Source organism: Triturus cristatus, chromosome 9, assembly GCF_964204655.1.
Source record: "Triturus cristatus chromosome 9, aTriCri1.1, whole genome shotgun sequence".
NCBI lineage: Eukaryota > Metazoa > Chordata > Amphibia > Caudata > Salamandridae > Triturus > Triturus cristatus.
The window spans coordinates 188716496-188739292 of NC_140592.1; the positions used below are offsets into that span (position 1 = coordinate 188716496).

At 40.3% G+C, this 22797-nt stretch overlaps 1 protein-coding gene across 15 annotated transcripts in view; it reads left to right on the forward strand.

Moving 5' to 3' along the window:
- Positions 1-22797, forward strand: part of CADPS (calcium dependent secretion activator) — a 1625151-nt gene that overhangs the window by 948800 nt on the left and 653554 nt on the right. For all 15 annotated transcript variants that reach the window (XM_085624714.1, XM_085624723.1, XM_085624709.1 and 12 more), the window contains 3 exons: positions 20409-20510; positions 20644-20707; positions 21085-21208. In XM_085624714.1, coding sequence (XP_085480840.1) covers positions 20409-20510; positions 20644-20707; positions 21085-21208 — 290 coding nt within the window. The remainder of the gene's footprint in view (positions 1-20408; positions 20511-20643; positions 20708-21084; positions 21209-22797) is intronic.

Below are 22797 nucleotides of genomic sequence, written 5' to 3' on the forward strand. Positions count from 1 at the left end.
ATGGCCACCAGAGACAAAAGAGCCCAAATGTAGCACAAATATCACCCAGATGTAGCCCAAGTATAGCCAAATGACAGAATGTCCCAGAGTGTTCTAAAGAACAACTAGAGTGCTAACAGTCTTACTTATGACAAAAGTATGGTACACCTGATGATTAGTGCTGCAGAAAGAAAATTTAGGGCACATTTTGACTTCTCAAATCCTCTTCTATTTCATTAAAACATTCTGACATGCAGACTGAAACATGCACTTTGAATACCAGCAGCAGACTTCCCTGGTGAGCAGTAACTTCACTACAGTGATCTAATGAGCAACTAGAGTGCTACCATTCATAATTTATGGCAAATGTGTGAAACATCTGAATGCCTTCTTGATGGAACAAAAGTAAACAAGCATTCAAAATGCAATAGGTCTCGCCCTCATTTAAGTTAAAGCAATTCTGTTTAAAATTAGGTGGCTTTTTAGCTTTGCTTGTATTACTGTTTTTCAAACTTTCATGTTGATAACATGCTTATGCATGCATATATGTATACGTATATGTATGCATGCATTTATATTTGTATTTATATTGTTATGCAGATTATATATATGTTTATATATGTATGTATATACACATACAGATATATAACTGCATATGCATATATATGCATATATATATGTGCATATGTGTGTGTGTAGAGAGAGGTAGCGAGAGGTAGAGAGGGAGAGGTGTAGAGGTAGAGAGGTAGAGGTAGAGAGGTAGAGGTAGAGAGGTATAGAGTAGTAGAGAGAGAGGTAGAGAGAGGTAGAGAGTAGAGGATGAGTAATGGAGAGTAGAGAGTAGAGAGTGAGTAGTAGAGAGCAGTAGAGAGTAGTAGAGAGTAGTAGAGAGAGTAGCAGAGAGTGAGTAGTAGAGAGGGAGTAGTAGAGGGTGAGTAGTAGAGAGTAGTAGAGAGTGAGTAGTAGAGTGAGTAGTAGACAGTAGTAGAGAGTGAGTAGTAGAGAGTAGTAGAGAGTGAGTAGTAGAGAGTGAGTAGTAGAGTGAGTAGTAGAGGGTAGAAGAGAGTAGTAGAGAGAGAGTAGTAGAGAGTGAGTAGTAGAGAGTAGTAAAGAGTGAGTAGTAGAGAGTAGTAGAGAGTGAGTAGTAGAGAGTAGTAGAGAATAGTAGAGAGTGAGTATTAGAGAGTGAGTAGTAGAGAGAGAGTAGTAGGGAGTAGTAGAGTAGTAGAGAGTGAGTAGTAGAGAGTGAGTAGTAGAGTGTGAGTAGTAGAGTGGGTAGTAGGGAGTAGTAGAGAGAGAGTAGTAGAGTGAGTAGTAGAGAGCAGTAGAGAGTGAGTAGTAGAGAGTGAATAGTAGAGAGTAGTAATAGAGAGTAGTAGAGAGTAGTAGAGAGTGAGTAGTAGATGGAAGTAGCGAGTGAGTGGTAGAGAGTGAGTAGTAGAGAGTGAGTAGTAGAGAGTAGTAGAGTAGTAGAGAGTGAGTAGCAGAGAGAGAGTAGTAGAGAGTGAGTAGTAGAGTAGTAGAGAGTGAGTTGTAGAGAGTAGTACAGTGAGTAGTAGAGAGTAGTAGAGAGTGCGTTGCAGGGATTCTGCTTATGCACAGAACTATGCACAGGAAGCCAGGACCTTAGTGAATTGTGGTGTACCAAAAACTCACCTCAGAACCCAGAGCCCCTTATCCAACCAGCATCAGTGTCCTATTCGTTATCCGAGTTTTATCTCGGCGGTCCCAATGTATAGACAACCCAGAACAAGCGACTTAGGGTATTCTCAGGAATGGTGGGAATCAGAAATACCTGTTCGTAATTATTCTCATATCAGTCCACAACAGAATAAACAGAGACACAGTAAAGTTTAAAGAGTTTATTTTATAAACCTCGCATCCTAAGATGCAGTACTTTGGCTAACATAAGCAGACACATGATTAAGATCAAAACCATCAGCATAGTTACAATACCATAGAAAATGAAAGGAGTAATCATAATAAAATGACAGTGGATGTCAGCCACCTTCCTTTCGCTAGTAAACTAATATTATTATTAGACCAATAGAAGGTCTCTAGGCTTGAATGGCGAACCCCATACCGTAAAGATCAGCTTAGTGGAATCACATCACAGGATCAGCTAGACTCTGCTCCTGGGAAAGCTCTTCTTCCGAATGTGTGCAAAACATGCAGCACTGCAATATTAAATGCACTCGACTTTCAGGTATTTGCAGCTGCGTGCGTGTTATGGCTAAATAGTGGGCCGATCAACCTGAACCCAACAGCATGCACCGTCTAGCGACCCAGACTGTTTCTTTACACAATGTTCAGACCAAGGTCGCTGCTCACTGTTAGGGATGTGAACAACAGACAGTTCTCATGTGAAGCAAAGTCGAGCAAGCATTTCTCAATTAACAATATGTAACTACAGTGTCGTGTGCAAAAGCAGCAAAAGTGGCAAGATGGCTTTCTAACATCTAACGCGGTTGTGCTAACTTAGCATTGTACGTATATAAACAGCAGTCTTCACCACAAGTGAGTATTAGAGTAGTAGAGAGTGAGTAGTAGAGAGAGAGTAGTAGATAGTGAGTGGTAGAGGGTGAGTAGTAGAGAGAGAGTAGTAGAGAGTGAGTAGTAGAGGGTGAGTAGTAGAGAGTGAGTAGTAGAGAGTGAGTAGTAGAAAGTAGTAGAGACTGAGTAGTAGAGAGTGAGTAGCAGAGAGTAGTAGAGTGTGAGTAGTAGAGTGGGTAGTAGGGAGTAGTAGAGAGTGAGTAGTAGAGTGAGTAGTAGAGAGCCGTAGAGAGTGAGTAGTAGAGAGTGAATAGTAGAGAGTAGTAGTAGAGAGTAGTAGAGAGTGAGTAGTAGAGAGTGGGTAGTAGATGGTAGTAGCAAGTGAGTAGTAGAGAGTACTAGAGAGTGAGTAGTAGAGTAGTAGAGAGTTGTCAGTGTCAGTCAGTGTCTGTCAGTCAGTGTCAGTCTGTCAGTGTCAGTGTCAGTCAGTCAGTGTCAGTCAGTCAGTCAATCAGTGTCAATCAGTGTCAGTCAATCAGTGTCAGTCAGTCAGTGTCAGTCAATCAGTGTCAGTCAGTGTCAGTCAGTCAGTCAGTGTCAGTCAATCAGTGTCAGTCATTGTCAGTCAGTCAGTTTCAGTCAATCAGTGTCAGTCAGTGTCAGTGTCAGTCAGTGTCAATCAGTCAGTGTCAGTCAGTCAGTGTCAGTCAGTTAGTGTCAGCTAGAGCAGCTCTGCTGACCTGGTTCTCTGGCTCTAAAGCAGCTCTGCTGACCTGGTTCTCTCCCTCTAAAGCAGCTCTGCTGACCTGGTTTCTCTGGCTGTACAGCAGGTCTGCTGACCTGGTACTCTGGCTCTAAAGCAGCTCTGCTGACCTAGTTCTTAGCCTGCCGAGCAGCTCTGCTGATCTGGCTTTACAACAGCTCTGCTGACCTGGTTCTCTGGCTCTCAAGCAGCTCTGCTGACCCGGTTCTATGGCTCTAAAGCAGTTCTGCTGACATGGTTCTATGGCTCTAGAGCAGCTCTGCTGACCTGGTTCTCTCCCTCTAGAGCAGCTCTGCTGACCTGGTTCTCTCCCTCTAAAGCAGCTCTACTGGCCTGGTTTCTCTTGCTCTCCAGCAGCTCTGCTGACCTGGTTCTCTGGCTCTAGAGCAGCTCTGCTGACCTGGTTCTTAGGCTCTAGAGCAGCTCTGCTGACCTGGTTCTCTGGCTCTAAAGTAACTCTGCTGACCTGGTTCTATGGCTCTAAAGCAGCTCTGCTGACCTGGTTCTCTGCCTCTAGAGCAGCTCTAGATGCATGGTTCTATGGCTCTAAAGCAGCTCTGCTGACCTGGTTCTCTGGCTCTAAAGCAGTTCTGCTGACCTTGTTCTCTCCCTCTAAAGCAGCTCTGGTGACCTGGTTTCTCTGGCTCTACAGCAGCTCTGCTGACCTGGTTCTCGGCCTCTAGAGCAGCTCTGCTGACCTAAGTCTCTGGCTCAAGAGCAGCTCTGCTGACCTGGGTCTCTGGTTCTAAAGCAGTCCTGCTGACCTGGTTCTCTGCCTCTAGAGCAGCTCTAGAGGCATGGTTCTATGGCTCTAAAGCAGCTCTGCTGACCTGGTTCTCTGGCTCTAAAGCAGTTCTGCTGACCTTGTTCTCTCCCTCTAAAGCAGCTCTGCTGACCTGGTTTCTCTGGCTCTACAGCAGCTCTGCTGACCTGGTTCTCGGCCTCTAGAGCAGCTCTGCTGACCTAGGTCTCTGGCTCTAGAGCAGCTCTGCTGACCTGGGTCTCTGGTTCTAGAGCAGCTCTGCTTACCTGCTTCTTAGGCTCTAGAGGAGCTCTGCTGACCTGGTTCTCTGACTCTACAACGACTCTGCTGACCTGGTTTCTCTGTCTCTACCCACCCGACTTCGCGAAATATATTTAAAAATAATATACGTTTATTATAAGTACAAATATATTATTTTTATGACTATCTTAGATAATCTCTTGCCCTAATATGTATATTAAAGACACATACATATCATTTTGGAACATCATTTTTTTTGCGGGAGTCGCGCACCAAGCGCGCCCCAGCATGTATATGATGTCACACTGGACCCGCAACTGCGCAAGCATCTCGTACCGTAATGCGCATGTGTCGCGAATGCACGGGAGCAGGAGTCGTGCACTGGTCGCATACCAATCGTGCACATCATGTAATATTAAATGTATATGATGTAACTGAAAAACACGCAGCCGTCGCACACCGTACGCCGATCCTTCACGACTTTTCTAAAATGGCAGCTAGAATGCGCGCACCCACCGTGATGTGTACTCTTTGAGTGCGTGACTCCGAAAAATAATATAAATGTATTAAAATGAAAAATGAAAACAAGAAAATGAATCAATATTTCAGTTTGAATTTTTTTGTTGCAATTTTCAGAAAAATATATAATGTTATTTAATGAATAAAATATTTATAAAGAAACAGTTAAAAAACTGTAGAAAATCAGTACAAAAAAATAGGTATAACTATTATCACACTTAAAAATTAGCATTTAAAAACCCTTTGAAATTCACTGAAAAAACCATAGGTTTCAGTGACTTTATAGTTAGAAATTAGCATTTAAAAAACCTTAGAAATTCACAGAAAAAAACATATGTTTCAGGGGTGTTATAGTTAGCTGGCCATTTCACTCGTACAAAACCATAGAAATCTCCCGTTATAGTTAGATCTGCTAACTATAGTTCGCGCGCCCGCAATGCACTGCTGATGATGTCACATATTGCATCATTCATGACATGGTCAGTGACATCACTGATGACATCACTGATGACATCTCAAACGACATCACTGATGACATCATCCAGTTTTTTTCTGTGAATATATATATATATATATATATATATATATATTCACCACAAATCTCCCAGACGGAAGAAGGGTCGCACTCCAACAGCTTGTTTGTCAAACTTTTAATCATCCATTGAATAGCAAAATCAAAATCCACCAACGCGTTTCGGTATCTACAAATACCTTGTTCACGGTCGTTGTTTTCACTGCTAACATTGCATTTAATGTTTTTAAATGAAGTCAGTTGAAAGAAGCAACATAACATCATGTCCTGTTCCCTTCTCGGGCCTCCCCTTGAATTATGGGAGATGTAGTCATTCTTAGTCCATATAATATCCCCTTTTTCATTCACTCTTTAAATGGTTTCAATTAACCTACTTTTCAAAAGTATTGTCTCAATGAAGTGTTTTTTGCGTATTAATTTTATGACGATGTCTGTAAAGTTATTGAGTCTCAGCAACTACTTGCAACCCACAATGGGTATTCTGGATAATTGTTCATCCAATTCATTTCTAGCCCTCTGGTGGGCAATTACTGAGACTGTCATTTTTAAGCATGTCATGCTTGATTCAAGTCATTGATCGGTTACTCCATTTGGACATTGAAATTCCTATTATTGGATTGCTCACAGGTGTATGTACAGTTCTTCTGATTGGTTCAAACCAAAAGGAGTCATAGTTCGGAAATTCAAAATGTGCCGGGATTCTTTTTGACGCAATGTTTTCTCCCGGTTTCCACCACGTATATTTATCGGGACAGAATCAATACCATAAAATTTCAGGAGTTTCCAATTTGCGTTGTGATGCGTCTCCATATGTTTCGCAACTGCGTTATTTCTGTCTTTATTTTTTGTGGCCCGTACATGTTCCAATATTCGTTTCTTGAGATCACAGATGGTAGACCCCACGTATTTTAGTGGGCATGGGCATTCTATGACATACACTATGTATTGACTTTTACACGATATTACATTTTTGATTTGCCAAGTTTTATTATTTGCCATTGTGACTTCCATTGTTGGCTTCGCGATCTCACAAACTTTACAATTATGACATTTGATGAAGCCCTTTGTATTCAGCCATGTTTCTTTAGTTTTCTTTGCTTTGAAATGGCTATGTACCAATTGGTCTTTCAGATTTCTGGCTCTTCTGTACGTTATCACTGGATGGGCCCCCATCTTTTCACCAATGGTTCCATCTAACTGAAGGATTTTCCAATTCTTTTTCAGAATATGCACAATTTCTTTGGATTCTAAACTGAAGTCCATAATGAATCTTATGGGATCCTCCGCGGTGCGTGCTTTTCTGCTCTTAGGTGTTAGGCATTCTGCCCTGGTTTTTTCATTAGCTCTATTCCAGCATTTGTTTACGGTATTCCTGGGGTATTTTCTTTGCACAAACCTTTTAGGTCTTAAATGACCGCCTCATGAAAGAGGTCAATTTTGTTTCCAGGGTCTATTTGTGGGTAAAATTTTGACTGTGGTCTTTTTTCACTTAGCCCTGCTCCCAGTTGCGGGCATGCTGTTGCCAAGGTGATTTCTTCACCTTCTTCTGCATTTAAATTCAGTAATGTTAAAAAATCATTTGCCTCTTTTGCCAGAAGTGTTGAGGTTGGTTTTGGAGATTTTTTCACTAGTTTAGTTCTGTTTTGATTTTCCAAAAAAATGTTTTGCTAATTTAATTTTTCGAATGTATAAGTATAAATCGATTCGTGTTTGTGCCAGATCCATTCTCTGCGTGGGGCAATAGTTAATGCCACGTTTTAATAATGAAATTTCTTCCAAAGACAATTCTTTTTCAGATAGATTTACCACCTGAAGTTCATCTTTTATTGATCCTTCCTCAATCTCATACTCCGTGTTTTCGTACCAATCCTTTCTGTTGAGGAACTTGCTTCTTCATCCCCTGCGTTTTGTCCGTCGCGTTTTCTTTGCTGCCAGGGTTTCCCCCTGCCTCTTCCTCGCGATTGACGTTGTGACAATTGATTTTGTTCCCATTGGCGTTGTTGTAGGACCAGACGCATATCCCCTAAAAAAACCTTCCTTGCGCCATTGGTGGTTGCATCAGTCTCCCCTTCACTATGGTCGGTTGATGCTAGAGATGAGAAACTGCTGGAAGTTCCAGAAAAATTACTGGCTGATGTTTGAATGGGTCATATTTACGTGCAAAAGTGAATATTCTTCCTTCCGCATAGTCCACAGTGTCTCGCACAAATTTGCTGTATTTCCGTTGCCTAACAATGTCTTCATGCTTGTCTATTTGTCGTTCTAAGTCTTCCTTGAATTTTGACACTTCTGAATTTAATTTGAGAGATTCCAAGTCCCTTTCACATTCGTGTAGTTGCTCTTTGATTTTATTTAATGCAATTTCAATATGTTTGATCAATATTTTAATTAAACCCAACGAAGAGTTCAATGTGTATTCGCCCCATTCCTGTAGTAAATCATTTGATGCGTCTTGTTGGCTTGGCATTAACATAATCCTTAGGCCTCGAGGGACCCTTTGTACTTCCAAATATTTCTGCAAAGTAATCAATTCCCATGATTTGTTAATTTCTTTTTTGCTCAATTTCTCCCATTGTCTCAATTTGCTTTTAGTATCAATTTTATCTGTTGTGTTTGATTTATCTGGTTCTGTTTGTAAATTCCCCTTGTCGAACATTGTTGTCAATTGCTCCTTTCTTTTGGCCTCACGTTTTTCCATTGTTTAATCGTTTTAATTGTTTCCACACAGCTATTGTTTACAATGCGATGCAACTTTTTTTATGTTCAGCTGTTAGGGTTCAGATATAAATCGGATCGTGATTCCTGCTTGTTTACAAGTGCTGTGTCTCCGTTGAGAAAAGATTGCACGATTTTTTTACAAGGTCCTGTTCCGATTATACACGAATACCCATTTCTCTCAAGACGATTTAACAGTGTTATGAAGTTGACAAAAGGTTCCACGCTCTTACCTCTAACAGCGTTTCTCCACCTTTGTATTCACTCCGTGCTGAAAATGAAAGACCTCTTTTTCCTCGGCGAGCGCCGTGCCTGGCTCGTAAATCAGTCCAAAATGGTTAGTTTTTGCCACGCTTCAGGCGCTACTTGAGGGGTGCGTTACCCACGCGGTTGAACCAAACCGCCAATATTCACCACAAATCTCCCAGACGGAAGAAGGGTCGCACTCCAACAGCTTGTTTGTCAAACTTTTAAAAGTAGGTTAATTGAAACCGTTTAAAGAGTGAATGAAAAAGGTTATATTATATGGACTAAGAATGACTACATCTCCCATAATTCAAGGGGAGGCCCGAGAAGGGAACAGGAAATGATGTCATGTTGCTTCTTTCAAATGACTTTATTTAAAAACATTAAATGCAATGTTAGCAGTGAAAACAACGACCGTGAACAAGGTGTTTGTAGATACCGAAACGTGTTGGTGGATTTTGATTTTGCTATTCAATGGATGATTAAAAGTTTGACAAACAAGCTTTTGGAGTGCGACCCTTCTTCCGTCTGGGAGATTTGTGGTGAATATTGGCGGTTTGGTTCAACCGCATGGGTAACGCACCCCTCAAGTAGCGCCTGAAGCGTGGCAAAAACGAACTATTTTGGACTGATATATATATATACGTATAATATATAATATATCTTTGTTTTGGCAAGATTTGCGACTCTGCCATGATAGTACATGGGGGGCCGCTGCTGAGCATCATGATAGATTCGTGACTCTAAACACGTGGAAAAAATATAGTTTGCAACATTTTAAAACTCATAATCTGTCCCTCAGACACCCCTAGAATGCACCCATTTGGTCAGGGTACCTCTACCCTGACCCTTTCTAAACTATTTAGTGTCAAACCTCATCCCCTAGGACATGGAACTGGTTTAGAAAATGGAATCTACAACTTTCTTCACAGGTTGGGGCCAGCTAATCACAGCACTTCTTCTGGTGCGAGAGGTCGCGAAGCTCGGCGGATGCACCTCTAGATATCCTAATTTGGATTTCCATTAATATACCCAAAACTGCTGAACAGATTTACACCAATTTCACAAAAAGGTTTGCTTTCTGGACCAACAGTTACCTTTCTTACAAATTTAGTGTAATTCCATTCAGGGGTTCGGGCTGCAATCGTGTCTAAAATTCGTATGGGAATTAAAATGGGAAACACACATTTTTTGACCCCCACCCCATTTTCAGCCCCCGCTTGTTGGATCACCCCAAAACTTTCCATGCACAACAAAAATCACTGACACACCAAAGATATAAGTAAGTTAAGAAAACGCTTTTCCTATGGAAGTTAGGTCCTAACTATAACTACCTACTAGCGACAGTAGGTAATATATATATATATATATATATATATATATATATATATATAGATATATATATATATATATATATGCATAATATATATATATTACCCCAAAACTTTCCATGCACAACAAGAATCACTGACACACCAATGATATAAGCAAGTCAAAAAACGTTTTTCTAATGGAAAATAGGTCCTTACTATAACTACCTACTAAATATAAAAAAAATATATATATATATATATTCACTTAAAAAACCATAGGTTTCACACAGCTTATAGTTAGGTGGACATTTCACTCATAAAAAACCAATGAAATTCCCCCGTTATAGTTAGTTAGATAACTATAACTTGCGCGCCCGCAATCCACTGCTCATGATGTCACATATTACATCACTCATGACATGGTCAGTGGCATCACTCATGACATCACTGATGACATCATCCTTGTGATAGAGTGGCGGTCGCGTGAGTTATAGTTATCTGAACTGCCCCCTTTTCACGTTTTCCACCTTTTTTCCCCCTTTGCTTTTCAGTGCGAGAGGCAAAAGGGCGGCCGACACTTCCTGATTTTGACCGATTCGAATGTTGACTGACATCTAACAACCAATCAGAATTTCGCTCGCGCACGGTGCGCGCGTATAGATATTTATATGCTTTTAAATGCTATTTTCTCAGGAAATACTGAACAGATTGACACCAGACCTGCAAAAGGTACTTCCCAGACCTGAGGACTACCTCTCTGCCAAATTTCAAGTAATTCTGTGCAGCCGTTCGGGCTGTACCTTCGACTAAAGGTCCTATGGAAAAATGCATGGGGAAAACGCGTTTTGGGACCCCCTTTTTTCTCGGCCACTGCTTCACGAATCACCCCGAGACTTTCAGGGTAGGAGCTGAGCGGAGCACTCCATTAGTTTTGAAAATTTCGCGAAGATTCGTCAACCGGTGCCAAAGTTATTCAAAATAGAATTTTGAGATTTCCTATGGAAACACGGTCCTAACTATAACTATCTACTGGCGACCGCCAGTAGATAATATATATATATATATATATATAAATACATGTTTAGGAGCTGACCGGAGAGCCCCACCAGTTTTGAAAATTTCGTGAAGATTTGTCATCTGGCACCAAAGTTATTGGGAAAAGAATGTTACGATTTTCCTATGGTAACTAGGTCCTAACTATAACTACCTGCTGGAGGCCGCCAGTAGGTTATATATATATATATATATATATATATATATATATATATATATATATATATATATATATATATATATATATACATAATATATATATATGTTACCTACTGGTGGTCGCTAGTATGTAGTCATAGTTAGGACCTAGTTTCCATAGGAAAAATGTTTCTTTGACTTGTCTATATCTTTGGTGTGTCAGTGATTCTTGTTGTGCATAGAAAGTTTTGGGGGGATCTTCATATATATGTGTGTGTGTACATATCTATTAGATATATAATGTTCTCCATTAGCATATGGCCACCATTTATATTCACAGTCACAACCCCCTTCATACCAAATCATCACAGTTTTAAACATCCCTGCACCTGCAACCACACACCCGCTAACTTAATAAAAAAGTCCCATACATAACAATCAAAAGGATACTCACCCTGCTCATTCTCACTTCCTTATTCTCATAGTATAGCAGTTAATTTCCTGCATGCCCACCTCAGACTTTATTTTTGCCCATTTTTAGTGCTATTTTTGCTGGTGTTCTGGTTCTGTGAATTGTCACACTGTCAGCCAGTCAGTGCGGCAATCTGTGTGCCATGTTTATTTACATGTCCGGTAAGGTAAGTGTAATTTAACACAAAATTTGCACCAGTAGTATTGAGGCAAACTGTCACATGTTCACTGCAGCGTGTAGTTACACCATCCACGCATATGCCAAATTATTTGGCCCCTGGTAGCGCTATTGTGCTTTGGCTGGTCTGTGGGTTTAAAGCTTGCAGTGATGCATGGCAAGAAAATTTGTTTTTGCCATGTAGAAATAACTATTTTATACATTAGAGAAGTCACCTCTAAAGTGTGCCTCGTAACCTAAATTGTTGGGTGCTTAATATATCAAAATATGACATACTGTATAGTAGACAAAGATGCTCTCACAGTGACTAATTGTCCAAATGGTGTTTACATTGTGTGGGTAAAAGTTCATTAATCTGAAGCAAGCTTTGATTGGATTAAAATGTCTTGTCTCCATAAGGTAAAATACTAAATGAATCATTCAATGTTATTTTTCACTTAGTATAAAAAATGTAATTCAATGACAAAGTAGATGTTATAATATAAGTGAAAAAGAAACTTTTAGAAACTATTTTACTCTTAGCCCTTTTCCAGAGGCTCGATGCACATTTCTGGATGGGTGTTAGCAGCCCTGCTCCCAGGTGACACAATATTAGTCTATGTGCCCCAGAAGGCAGGGTCGTTGTGAACAACAAATCACTTTACAGTAATTACCCCCCTAAGAGGGGATGGGAACCATTGAAAGAAGAAAGGACTGCCTTGACTTTTCTTCTTTAGGCTTGGTGATGCAAAATGGGTCTGGCAGTTACTGTTTCCATTCTATAGCAGGGTCACCCTAGACTCTAGCTCCACACCAAACAGTTTGGACCCTGACACAGGGGAGGGCATCTCATCTATGTAGATGAGTGACAAGGAAGACCTTGAGCTTCACAAGATAGAAAAAGGAGATAGCTATCTTGGATTTCCGGCTTGTGGAAATGGAGTGTTTTGAAGGGAAGAATCCCCCTCCTGACTCTTTACTATAGGACTACATTGTCCTGCAGTTTCTTTTTATTGCACCTCTCTCTACCAGACTCCTTGTTGACCCACTTAGGAACTGCATACCATTTCATGTTTGGAATGTTTGCAGCAAGCCATAAGAGGAAGTGCTGAAAGAGGAGGTGAGCATAATGTGAAAGAGTGTTCTCCATTTTTCTAAATATTTTTGGGAGCATTCTTGTGTTTTTTCACTTTAAAAGTGCTGGAACTCTTTCAACTTAAAGCACATTCCTCTTGGGAAGTGTTTGCTGCTTGAACCACAGGTAATAAGGGTTGAGCAGAGTTTTGCTGAGAACTAGTTTGACATGTTACGAGGGTGTGAGTAGGGGTGGCCGGAATTTGCGAAATCCACTTTCGCAAATTATCGCGAAAATGTTTAAAATTATCTCAAACAAGCGGAAATATTGCGAAGATGCGGAATTTTTTTTCCCGCATGTTCGCGAGATTTTCTGCATGGTTGCGGGTCGCCAATTTACCCATGTGGTTGCTCGCGGGCGCGGCCATCTTGTTTTGAGTTGTCTCGCGGTGCATGATCGCGAGAAGAAAGACGTGATCGCGCGACGCATGACGCCACTGCGGGCGCGAACTGTCGCGAGACAGCGCAAATGGCTAAAAACAATCCAACATCTCATGGGGAACGCGACCGGATCAAGAAAACTTGTCCGCGAATGCAGGGATTCAGGTAAGGCGATCGCGCACGCGCGACAATGTATTATTTTACAGCGCGAACAAGAAACAAATTATCGCCAAGCTGCGGAAAGTGGAAATTTCGACATTTTCGCGCTCTCCGCGGAACGCGAAAATGTCAAATTATCGCAATTTCCGCGAACGGAACGAAATTTTTTGCCCAGGCCTAGGTGTGAGTATTAAATTGGTTTGCCACCCTCTTCCCAAATTATTAATTACTTTTTGAAACTCATCAATTTTAGTTTTACTCACAATCATTCAGCTAATATTGCAAATCTCCTCTCAATCTCTCAATATACAAACATGACCTATTCTTCATCATCATGATTGGATCGCACATCATCATCTCATTACTTTGACTTTGAGTTATTCCTGACAGTTTCAACAACTATCATTTATGCTGGTGACCACACTGTTATCAGCAAACTGATTATCTTCATATTCCTATTCTTCCCACAAAACTGATCCTGGGAATATCAAAAGTTAGTAAGGAAAAACATAAGAAACTAAACATTTTCTTCATAAATTCACATCTTCTGGGATGATCTCAACCCATCAAATATTAGCTTTGTTACTTCTAATATCCAGAAAGTAAATCAATGCCCTAGTCTTCTTTCTGCTTATTTTCTAGCAGATCCCTCTGTCATATTGAACAAGCAATGCATATATTGTATGTTCTGTAATCTTGGTAGTTTATCACGTATTGGAAAATTAGAATGTTGGGAGCTCATTAAAAACAATGGAGTGCTCCGGACTCCTAATGGCCAGTAGAAGCCCATAGCTCCAACATTCCAATGTTTGTCATTCGCAGCTGTTGCTGTGAACAAAGGTCTCAGTGAGCCTAAGGGAATTTAAGTCCCTTTGGGCTCACTGAGGCCTTTATTTGTTTGTTAGAACATTCTACCCTCTAGTGGCGAAATGTTCTAATAGCATTAGAGCCCTCCATAGAGGGCTTTGTCTGCCATTAAAGGCCTGCTCTTTTGTTAAAGGCCCTCTCGCTGGAGCAGGCCTCTAATAGCCGGTAGAGCCCGCTACGAAGGGCTCTAATGCTAGATTGTAAACTGTATCTAACTTTAACTTGATGTAACCTGTTTCTCCTCTTATAAACATTCACCCATGCTCCTATAACCTGTATGTTCTAATACATAATGCACAGCTCTCTTTAAAGTGTTATGCTTCCAACTGTGGAAACTACGCCCCCCCCCAAAAAAAAAAACACAACATGCACCTACTGCAGAGATTTGTGTGTAACCTGAGTGCCACATATTGCAATCCTTTTGAGATAGCTCAGCAGAATCTTTTGGGAAAATGGGATGTAACCTGAAAGGTAAGCTGCTTAAATTGTGCCTTGCTGCTGCATTTTGGAAACTAGGAAGTGTTTTCCATTTCTATGCCTTGTCAAATTTAGACAACAATCCACATTACTGCACCATTGTTAACTTGGAACGAAATTGTGCATTACTGTTAATTGTATATTTAGAACAACATCCATCAATATAGTAATGTTAAAAGTGAACAGGATAGTGCAAACTGGATAAATGTGTGCATTGAGGCCGATGTCCAGTGCTGATAGAAGTACTTATTTTCCAACCACAGCTTAAGCGGCATGATGTTTGGCGTTATCGGTCATGCATATGTTTTAAAGCAAAATGTGACTATCGGGATTTAGGCTCTTTGGGCCATATGTATCAAGAAAAATTGCGATCGCAAATGCCGAAATTCGCAGAATTTCGGCGTTTGCGATCGCAATTTAGCTTAGTGGTATGTATGAGGCAAATCTGCGTGCAAAATAAGGAATTGCATAATTTGTGATTCCTTATTTTGCGATTGCATTTAAGGAATCGCAAATTTTGCGATTTCTTAAATGCAATGTAAGAAGCACCAACAAAGTGCAATTTGGCCTTAAGGAATCGCAAATTACCACCAACTTCAAGTTGGTGGTAATTTGCGATTTCTTTGAAAAATTCACTTTTTTGCATTTTTCAAAGTGCAATGTGAAGAGGCATGTATGTTCGCCACATGTGCACCCATGCTTATTTCAGGGGTGCAACAGGGTGTCCTTTTGACACCGTTGCACCCTTGAAATTGCATTCTCAATTTGCGATTCTCTAATTGCTAATCGCAAATTGAGAATGTCTTCCCATTCATTCCTATGGGCCTCTAGGCCCATCGGAATGAATGGGTAGGTATTCCTTAATTGCGAATCGCAATTTGAGATTCGCAATTAAGGAATATGTAGGATTCGCAAAATTTATTGCAAATCCTACATACATAGCATTTTGCGGTTCTCAAATAGCGATTCGCAAAAATTCGCTATTTGAGAATCGCTAATGAGGATTTTGATACATATGGCCCTTTGAATTTCCTTTGAACCCCTAGCTTCAGGCATGATGTCCATGATCAAATGTTAGTAATGTTCCTATTGACACTCATTTGTGTAAAACGCAATGGTGTGCAGTGAAGGGACATTCCCTTATTGAGTTCTTTTTTATTCCTATCTATTTTGACCAAAACATTAAATTGTGAAATTGAAACATTTGCCTCAAACATTCACAACAATTCATTGGTATATCAATGCTCCTTCCCATTCTAAACGTATATTTAATTGCTACTAAGTGTTGACACATTTTCATGGCTTGACTTCTGAATCTGGGTTGCAAGAGTGTGGCTGAGTCACAGTGGTACATTTGCACTGCATGGGCTGTAAAATAGCACATTTTGGTGTCGCCAGTCCAGGCCCTAAAATGTGCATGCTACCAGAAGAATGGGAAATAAAGGGCAATATGTCTCTGTTTAGCCTACACAACCGTTGTTCCCCTGTATGTTCTCCAACCACTCTCCTTACTGAGTTGTGGAGGGGACTGCTTCAATATATCTCTGCTTGCAATAACATTGTGGTTTTCGATTATGGACATTTGGGCAGTCTATATGCAAGTTGTTGAAAAAAGGGCATCTTTAATGCGAATCGCACTGAAGCAGCAGCCCTTGTTGCATGAAGTATTATTACAGGACTAAAAATAGTCCTGCACTTATGCATGATTATTGTACTGGATTTGTGGTGTAGCTTGGCACTGGAAATAGTACAGTGAAACGTCAGAGGATGAAGTGCACCGCAGCATTTGCTACTGATTCCACAGTCAGTTGCCAGCACAGTCTGTGGAGCACAATAGAGCAGAGACTGTTGTGCAAATCTGGAACGTGTGAGACTTTACGAATCTATCAAAATGCAATTGACTTTTTAAAGTTGCACAGTTTACAAGAGACCATGGGGCAGGTTTACAAGTTCTGGCGCATCTCTGCAAATCAGCAGGGATGCGCCAGAAAACTTGTGACACGCCAAGCTACCCATGCGCCACCACGGATGCGTCGCATTTACAATGAGGCGCGCCATGGCGCACGGATAGGCAGATGCGCGTCGTATCTGCCGGCGTAAGGTTGGTGCAGTGCTAGAGTCGTTTCGCGGGCACGACGCAACTCCAGCACTGTTCCAATCCGGCCTATCTCCAACATGCTGCGTCTCGCCTTACGCCTGCTTCAAGCAGGCGCAAGGTTTTTTGACGCAGCGGCGTCGGAAGAGTGACTTAGTCAAATCTTGTAGATTTCACTCAGGCCCTTTTCCGAGGCTTTCCTGCGACGGACCGCCCACACTGCGACGGTACGCCCACATTATACCTGACGCAGGTATAATGTGGCGTAGGGGTTTATGGCGTGACGCATCTCTCTAGATGCATCACGTTGTAAATCCGTTGCAGCATGGCGCTTGCTTTATGCTGCCACTGCGTCACAGAAGTGACTCAGCAGCGGCACAAATGCATCGCAAGTGCCTCGCAAATCTGCCCCCATGAATCCTAGAGTCAACACCTGAATCTGCGCTTCACTTCACTAAAGAAATGCATAATTTGCCAACACATTTCCGAGAATATAATATTTGGAGTGAATCCTCACTCCCTTCTGTTTATTTCTAAATATTGTCTGCTTTCACCGACGATCAGGGGCAAATGTGCACTACAACTTCGTACAAATATTCCGTAAAAGAACTCAGAAACCCATGCGTAGAATAGCAGAACCACTAACAATCTTGAATCCAATAACCTACCCATTCAGGGGGGGACTAATGCTTTTTGGGGCGCTTCGAGTGAGGGGAGGTGGCCTCGGGGCCATGGTAACCTTGCAGTGCCACTGAGCATCAAAACAGAGCCTAGTCTTACAGTTTCTTTTCACTGATGCTTTTGCGTTTGATCACTGTGGAAAAATATGTTTGTATAAAGGATGGCATATGTAAAAATGACAATATGATTGTCTAGAAAATTCTACATTTTGTTTTATTGAGCCTTGAGGCTTTTAGCTATGTATGCTTCATGCTGATGAAGTCCTTGCATTTAACATAACTTAATGTATTCCTGCTTCTGGGAAGATGAGCAGTGTAAACATTAACATAACCAGCACTGCCGAAGATCTGTGTGATAATATTTGAAATTTGACAAAAACATTAGAACAATTATCCATTGTGACATGGCTCAAGATGGGAGAACGTGAGGAGAGTGAAGATGACAGAACTGGTGCTAACCACTGTGACAAGGACTTGAAAAGCAGCCGACGTGACATGTTTCCTATCATGCTGCCGAAAACGTCAACTTTGTGAAGGACAGTGAGAAAATGTTTTGCCGAAAATTTGAAAGGTGGAATCAAGAGATGGTCCTCGTGTCAAATGTAATATAGTCCGCATCTGTTTGAGAAAGGAGGCCCTTGCAGTGGGGATGGCGTCTGGTTGGCAGACCCTTCCAGACATCCGTGTGAGCTCCGGAAGTGGCCGCAGTCAACCTGTAGATAACCACAGGTTCGCGGCTGCGCTGACTATAAAACGCTGATTTCTCGTGCGGACGCACAGTATGTGACAAATCATTTTCCAGAGCTACTTTCTATTTATATGCCTTTTGGAGAGCCGTGAGTGGGGGTGCTGCTGAAAGAGAGCTGGTGAGGATGAAGTGAAATGCATTCCTTATAAATAGTGTGCCACATTTAGTCTGTTTTTACTTTTTATGAATGTACGTCAGTCAATGACAGTTTTCAGGTTTTTTTTTTAAAGGAAGCTTTTAAGCATGTCTAATATACATGGTTATACCTCATAAATGCTGACAGTTAATTATAAAACGACATGATACGTTATCAGCTAAGAAAATTCGATGATTTTGTGTTGAAAAAACCGAAACAAGGCGTGAATGGGCTAGAAATGTCAGATGAAGTGATGGAGTTTTTCATAGGGTGCACGTTAACTCCCAGAAAAAAGTATGTATATTTTCTATCTTGGAGTTTACAGGAAAACCCGGACTCCTTAGAGCATAAAAGCCCACGCAGAATATTAAAAGAGACACATGATGAAACCGGACGTTCTTTGCACATTCCTATGTCGTGATGCCTGTATCAAGCCCGGGCTGCACATCAGATGTCAGTACACGCAGAGGTGACGAGTGTTAGTTTTTCAGAAGTACCTTAGGCACATGAAGCAAGTCACTTTGTGAAATACCTGTAAGCAGGTGGCATGAGCAATACATTCCAGCTTCCTTCCCTGACTACATCGCTGTACAGACTTTCAACTTTATTTTGAGGCCTTGCCAGTCGCGAAATAAAGGCAAATATAACTCACCAATTAACCCCCGCCAGCAGGTTCATTAGACGGTTTGCAACCCTTTGCCAAGCCGTTTGTATGGATAAAATGCCTCGTTTTGAGGATTTTACTTGCTAAGATTCAGTGGCGAAGCGGGCCACTTAGAAGGAACATTTGTTCAGCTCCAGACAGACGAATTGCATTACCAAAAAGGAGACTGTATAGATAGGGCGTGCATAGGTAACAGACAAATCCGTATTATTTGCATTACAATAATCGCGAGTGAACATGCTCGCAGTCTGGAGCGCCGATGCCTTTAGTGAATGGATTAGTCGGGGTGCCTCGTGGATTACAGTGTGGTGTAAATATTCGGAGACGAGCGACATTGTGCAACCAACCGGGGATAAAGAAAAGAGGAAATACACCCTGGCACTTTGTATCACCTTACACTTCGGTTTGTGTTCCACAATGCAATGTTCAACCGACCGAAAAACGCAGCACATAAAAAAACAGGCTTTACTTTTATTTTTGGCATGCATTTGTGTGAGGGCGAAGTAGCGCCTAAAAAGTTTGTCACAGACGTTAAGCCCTACAATTAATTTATTTTTTGCTTTGAAAGAAACCACGCGGGATATTACAGCGATGGATATTGTGCAAAATCCCTGCTTTAAATGGTCACACGAACAGGGACTTGCTCGACTGTATTAATGCTGTTTTTCTGCAACATTTTGGTTTATCACATTGTATTGCATTGTCTGTAGTTTTTGTCCAATGGACAATGACGGATAGTAGGTCCTTTCATTGACCCCTTAATGTAGTTACTCGTGAACGTCGGACTAATATCTTCGGAGATTGATAGCATTGGGAGTGAAATAAACAGATGTGAATTCTATGACCAGCTGCAAATGACTTCACGCGGATTGTACCGCAATGTCAATATTTCATTTGAGTTTATCATTGTATTTTAGTGCTACAACCCGACAGGCATCCAAGTGTAAGTGTACTTTCATCGATAAAATACATGTGGAAATATACTGGCTGGAACGCAATTTGTTAAACAGAACTAAAAAAATGGATATACGTAAAGATGAAGAGCAATACATAAATATAAATAAATACATAGAGAAAATTAACAAAAAAAATGCAATAAAGTTGGGAGCCCTACTCGTAATCGTTCTCATCCTTTTAAATGCAGAGGATGTTCAACGTTGTTTCAATAATATCAATTGTTTCTAAAAGACCATTAAATATGACGAATATTTTTTTTCCAATGAATTGTCAATCATAAATATTACAACTTGATATTGTTTTGAGGACTGTTTCGATAATTGCCTCCGTTAAAAATAAAATCTGATACCAAATAGATGAAAGGGAAGCACTCGTATAACAAATGCACACATACAAGCATTTTATAAAGAAATGACATTTTTCTGTATATGAAATGAATTGCCACTAAAGTCGACCATAGGGAAGTACATTTGAATGGGCACAGCAGACGGGTGCAAGAAAGGGGCTCTAGGTAGACAATCTCAAAGCCCTGTTTCTTTTTAGTGTTCCTATTTTGGAGGTTGCTTTCGTGACTCAGTCTGATGTTTCGTTTCCTGCATGACATGTTCAGATCAAATGTCTTCTGAGCTCTTTCATCGCTTATGAAAATATGAGTTATGTATTTTTTTTATTTATAAAGTTGATGTCACAAAGAGAAGTTTGAAGTATCATTGTATTATTTCCTCTAGGCCTGATGGAATAGGAACTGTCACAGTAGAAGAGAAAGAGCGTTTTGAAGAAATCAAAGAAAGGCTTCGATTACTTCTGGAAAATCAGATAACACACTTTAGGTAAAACTTGAAAAAATGTCCCAGCTGTCCACTCGATGTAGATGTTGATGTAAATACGTCTTAATTTGTGTGTTCCTATTTTGTAAAAAAAAAATATTCCATCAGAAACAAAATTTAAATATATGTTTTGTAGGTATTGTTTTCCATTTGGCCGACCAGAGGGTGCTTTGAAAGCTACTCTGTCACTGTTGGAAAGGGTAAGCATGCATCCTTTGATACATGTTATATTTTAGCTAGGTATTTTAATAACTGATTCACATATGTAAATAGGACGTGTTAATTTGTACATGAAAAACGGTTTTGAAATTTTGTTTTGCTACTGTAGTGAAAGTTCTTAATCACTCCAATTATTCTGTGTACAATATTGTATTTGTTTTATCTGTTTAGGAGTGTTTCACATAAAGTTATTGATAGAAAGACAGATAGGCAGGAAGACATATAAATAGGTAGATGCATAAATAGCCACCCTAGAGAAAAGGAGGCAAGATCTGTTACACCTATCTTAACTTAGACACATTTGTAAATAAAAAATAAAATAGTGTGACATGACATTTTAACCATTTTGTATGCCAAGGTTCTAATGAAAGACATAGTAACTCCTGTCCCTCAAGAAGATGTAAAAAACGTCATCCGCAAATGCTTAGAACAAGCAGCTTTGACCAACTATACACGACTGTCAGAATATGCAAAAATTGAAGGTAAGGCTTTCGATAATAAAAAATAAAAGTACTGTTTATGCACAGGTTCAGCTCAAAATTGAAAAGAAAATATGAATTGAAGTAATTTTGTCCTGAACACATATGTCATTTCCTTCACCAAAATAAAGCCACAAGGCGTGGCTGGAATCTTGCTTTCTCATGAAAAACTTAGTCTAGAAAATGTATGAATGGAATTACTTTTGCCAGTTTTTCCAAGTCTTAATTGTGAGTGAGATAGAAAATTGAATTTTATCCCATGGCTAGATTAAGTGGTTTCCTCATTACACTGAGTCCTGGATTTTTATTGATATTTGTCATAGGTGAGCTACGTCATTACTGAAATGTGTTTTGAGAGATTCCTAAGCATGTACCTTTACATTTGCTGATCAATATCCAAATGTGATCAGTCCTGGAAACGAGGCAGTTTAATGTAGCATACACATGAATGTATTCTTTTTGTGAGAAAAGTGAAAAAAGTAAGTTCTAAAATGTCACCCCTCAGATTTTACTTTCTTTAGAGATTGAATTGAATTTGAACCTGGTTACCCTTTGAAGCATGAAGGGAAATTGCAATTCTTGTCATACTTACTTTGTTAGAATTCTCGTGTATGTGGGAGCATTCCCAGTACTGTCAATTTCAGGGATCATCTGTGCATTCTGTCACCATCTCTTTTTTGGTTTGCAATGTGAATTGTGTACCAGTGGTGATTGATGCTGTGTTTTATACCCCTCAAGAACTGGGCACCAAATGGATATTTCCAGCTTGGTAACAAGTGGCACATTTAGAAAAAGTGTTTCACGAAGTAGGAAGTTTTTTTGGTGCATTCTGTAATTACAATGTTAACGCATAAAAATTGGTCTGAGGAAGATTCAGACTAGTAGAGATTTAGCTTAAAAGGATGTTTCTCCAAACTGCTGGCTTCCCTGGACTATCAAACTACCAGTACTAACATGTTGGTAAGATCTGCTCTCTCCTTTCAGATTAAACTATGCAAAACAAACATTAAGATCTGTAAGTAAAAATGCATTCATATCCCAAGTAGAACACCTTAGTGTGTACTTTCCTTTTGTGCCTCAATTCTTCTTGGTTGCGTTAATGACCTGCCCTCTTTTGCGCTGTGACTTTTAGGTCTGGGAATACTTTGAAGCAACAAACTCTTTTTTCAGCTCTTTCAGAGAAGTACTTCATTCCACACTACCTGCTCTTTTCTGCTTTTTTCCTTCCCTATCTGTTAGTGGCACATCCACTTTGTACACTATCTCTATGAAAGTGGCTGTGCCATTGATTTCAGAGCATGCTGGGATTGTTCTTTTGAACAACCCAACATCCACCAGCTGCATGTGTCAGGTTTTCTCTCATGGGCATAGTCCAATGTGTGTTATATTAATTCAGAATATTACTACTATGTGGCATACAAACAAAAGTGTATGATATTTGCTTTATCATGAATAATTTTAATTGACACCAATAAGTCTCATTGTTGACTTATGTAAATATTGCCTGTAGTAATATTGCTTGAGGCTATGTTTATGAAGAAATACCACAAAAAGCCTTAGATACTAAAGATTTAAATCCTTAGTATCTTGGA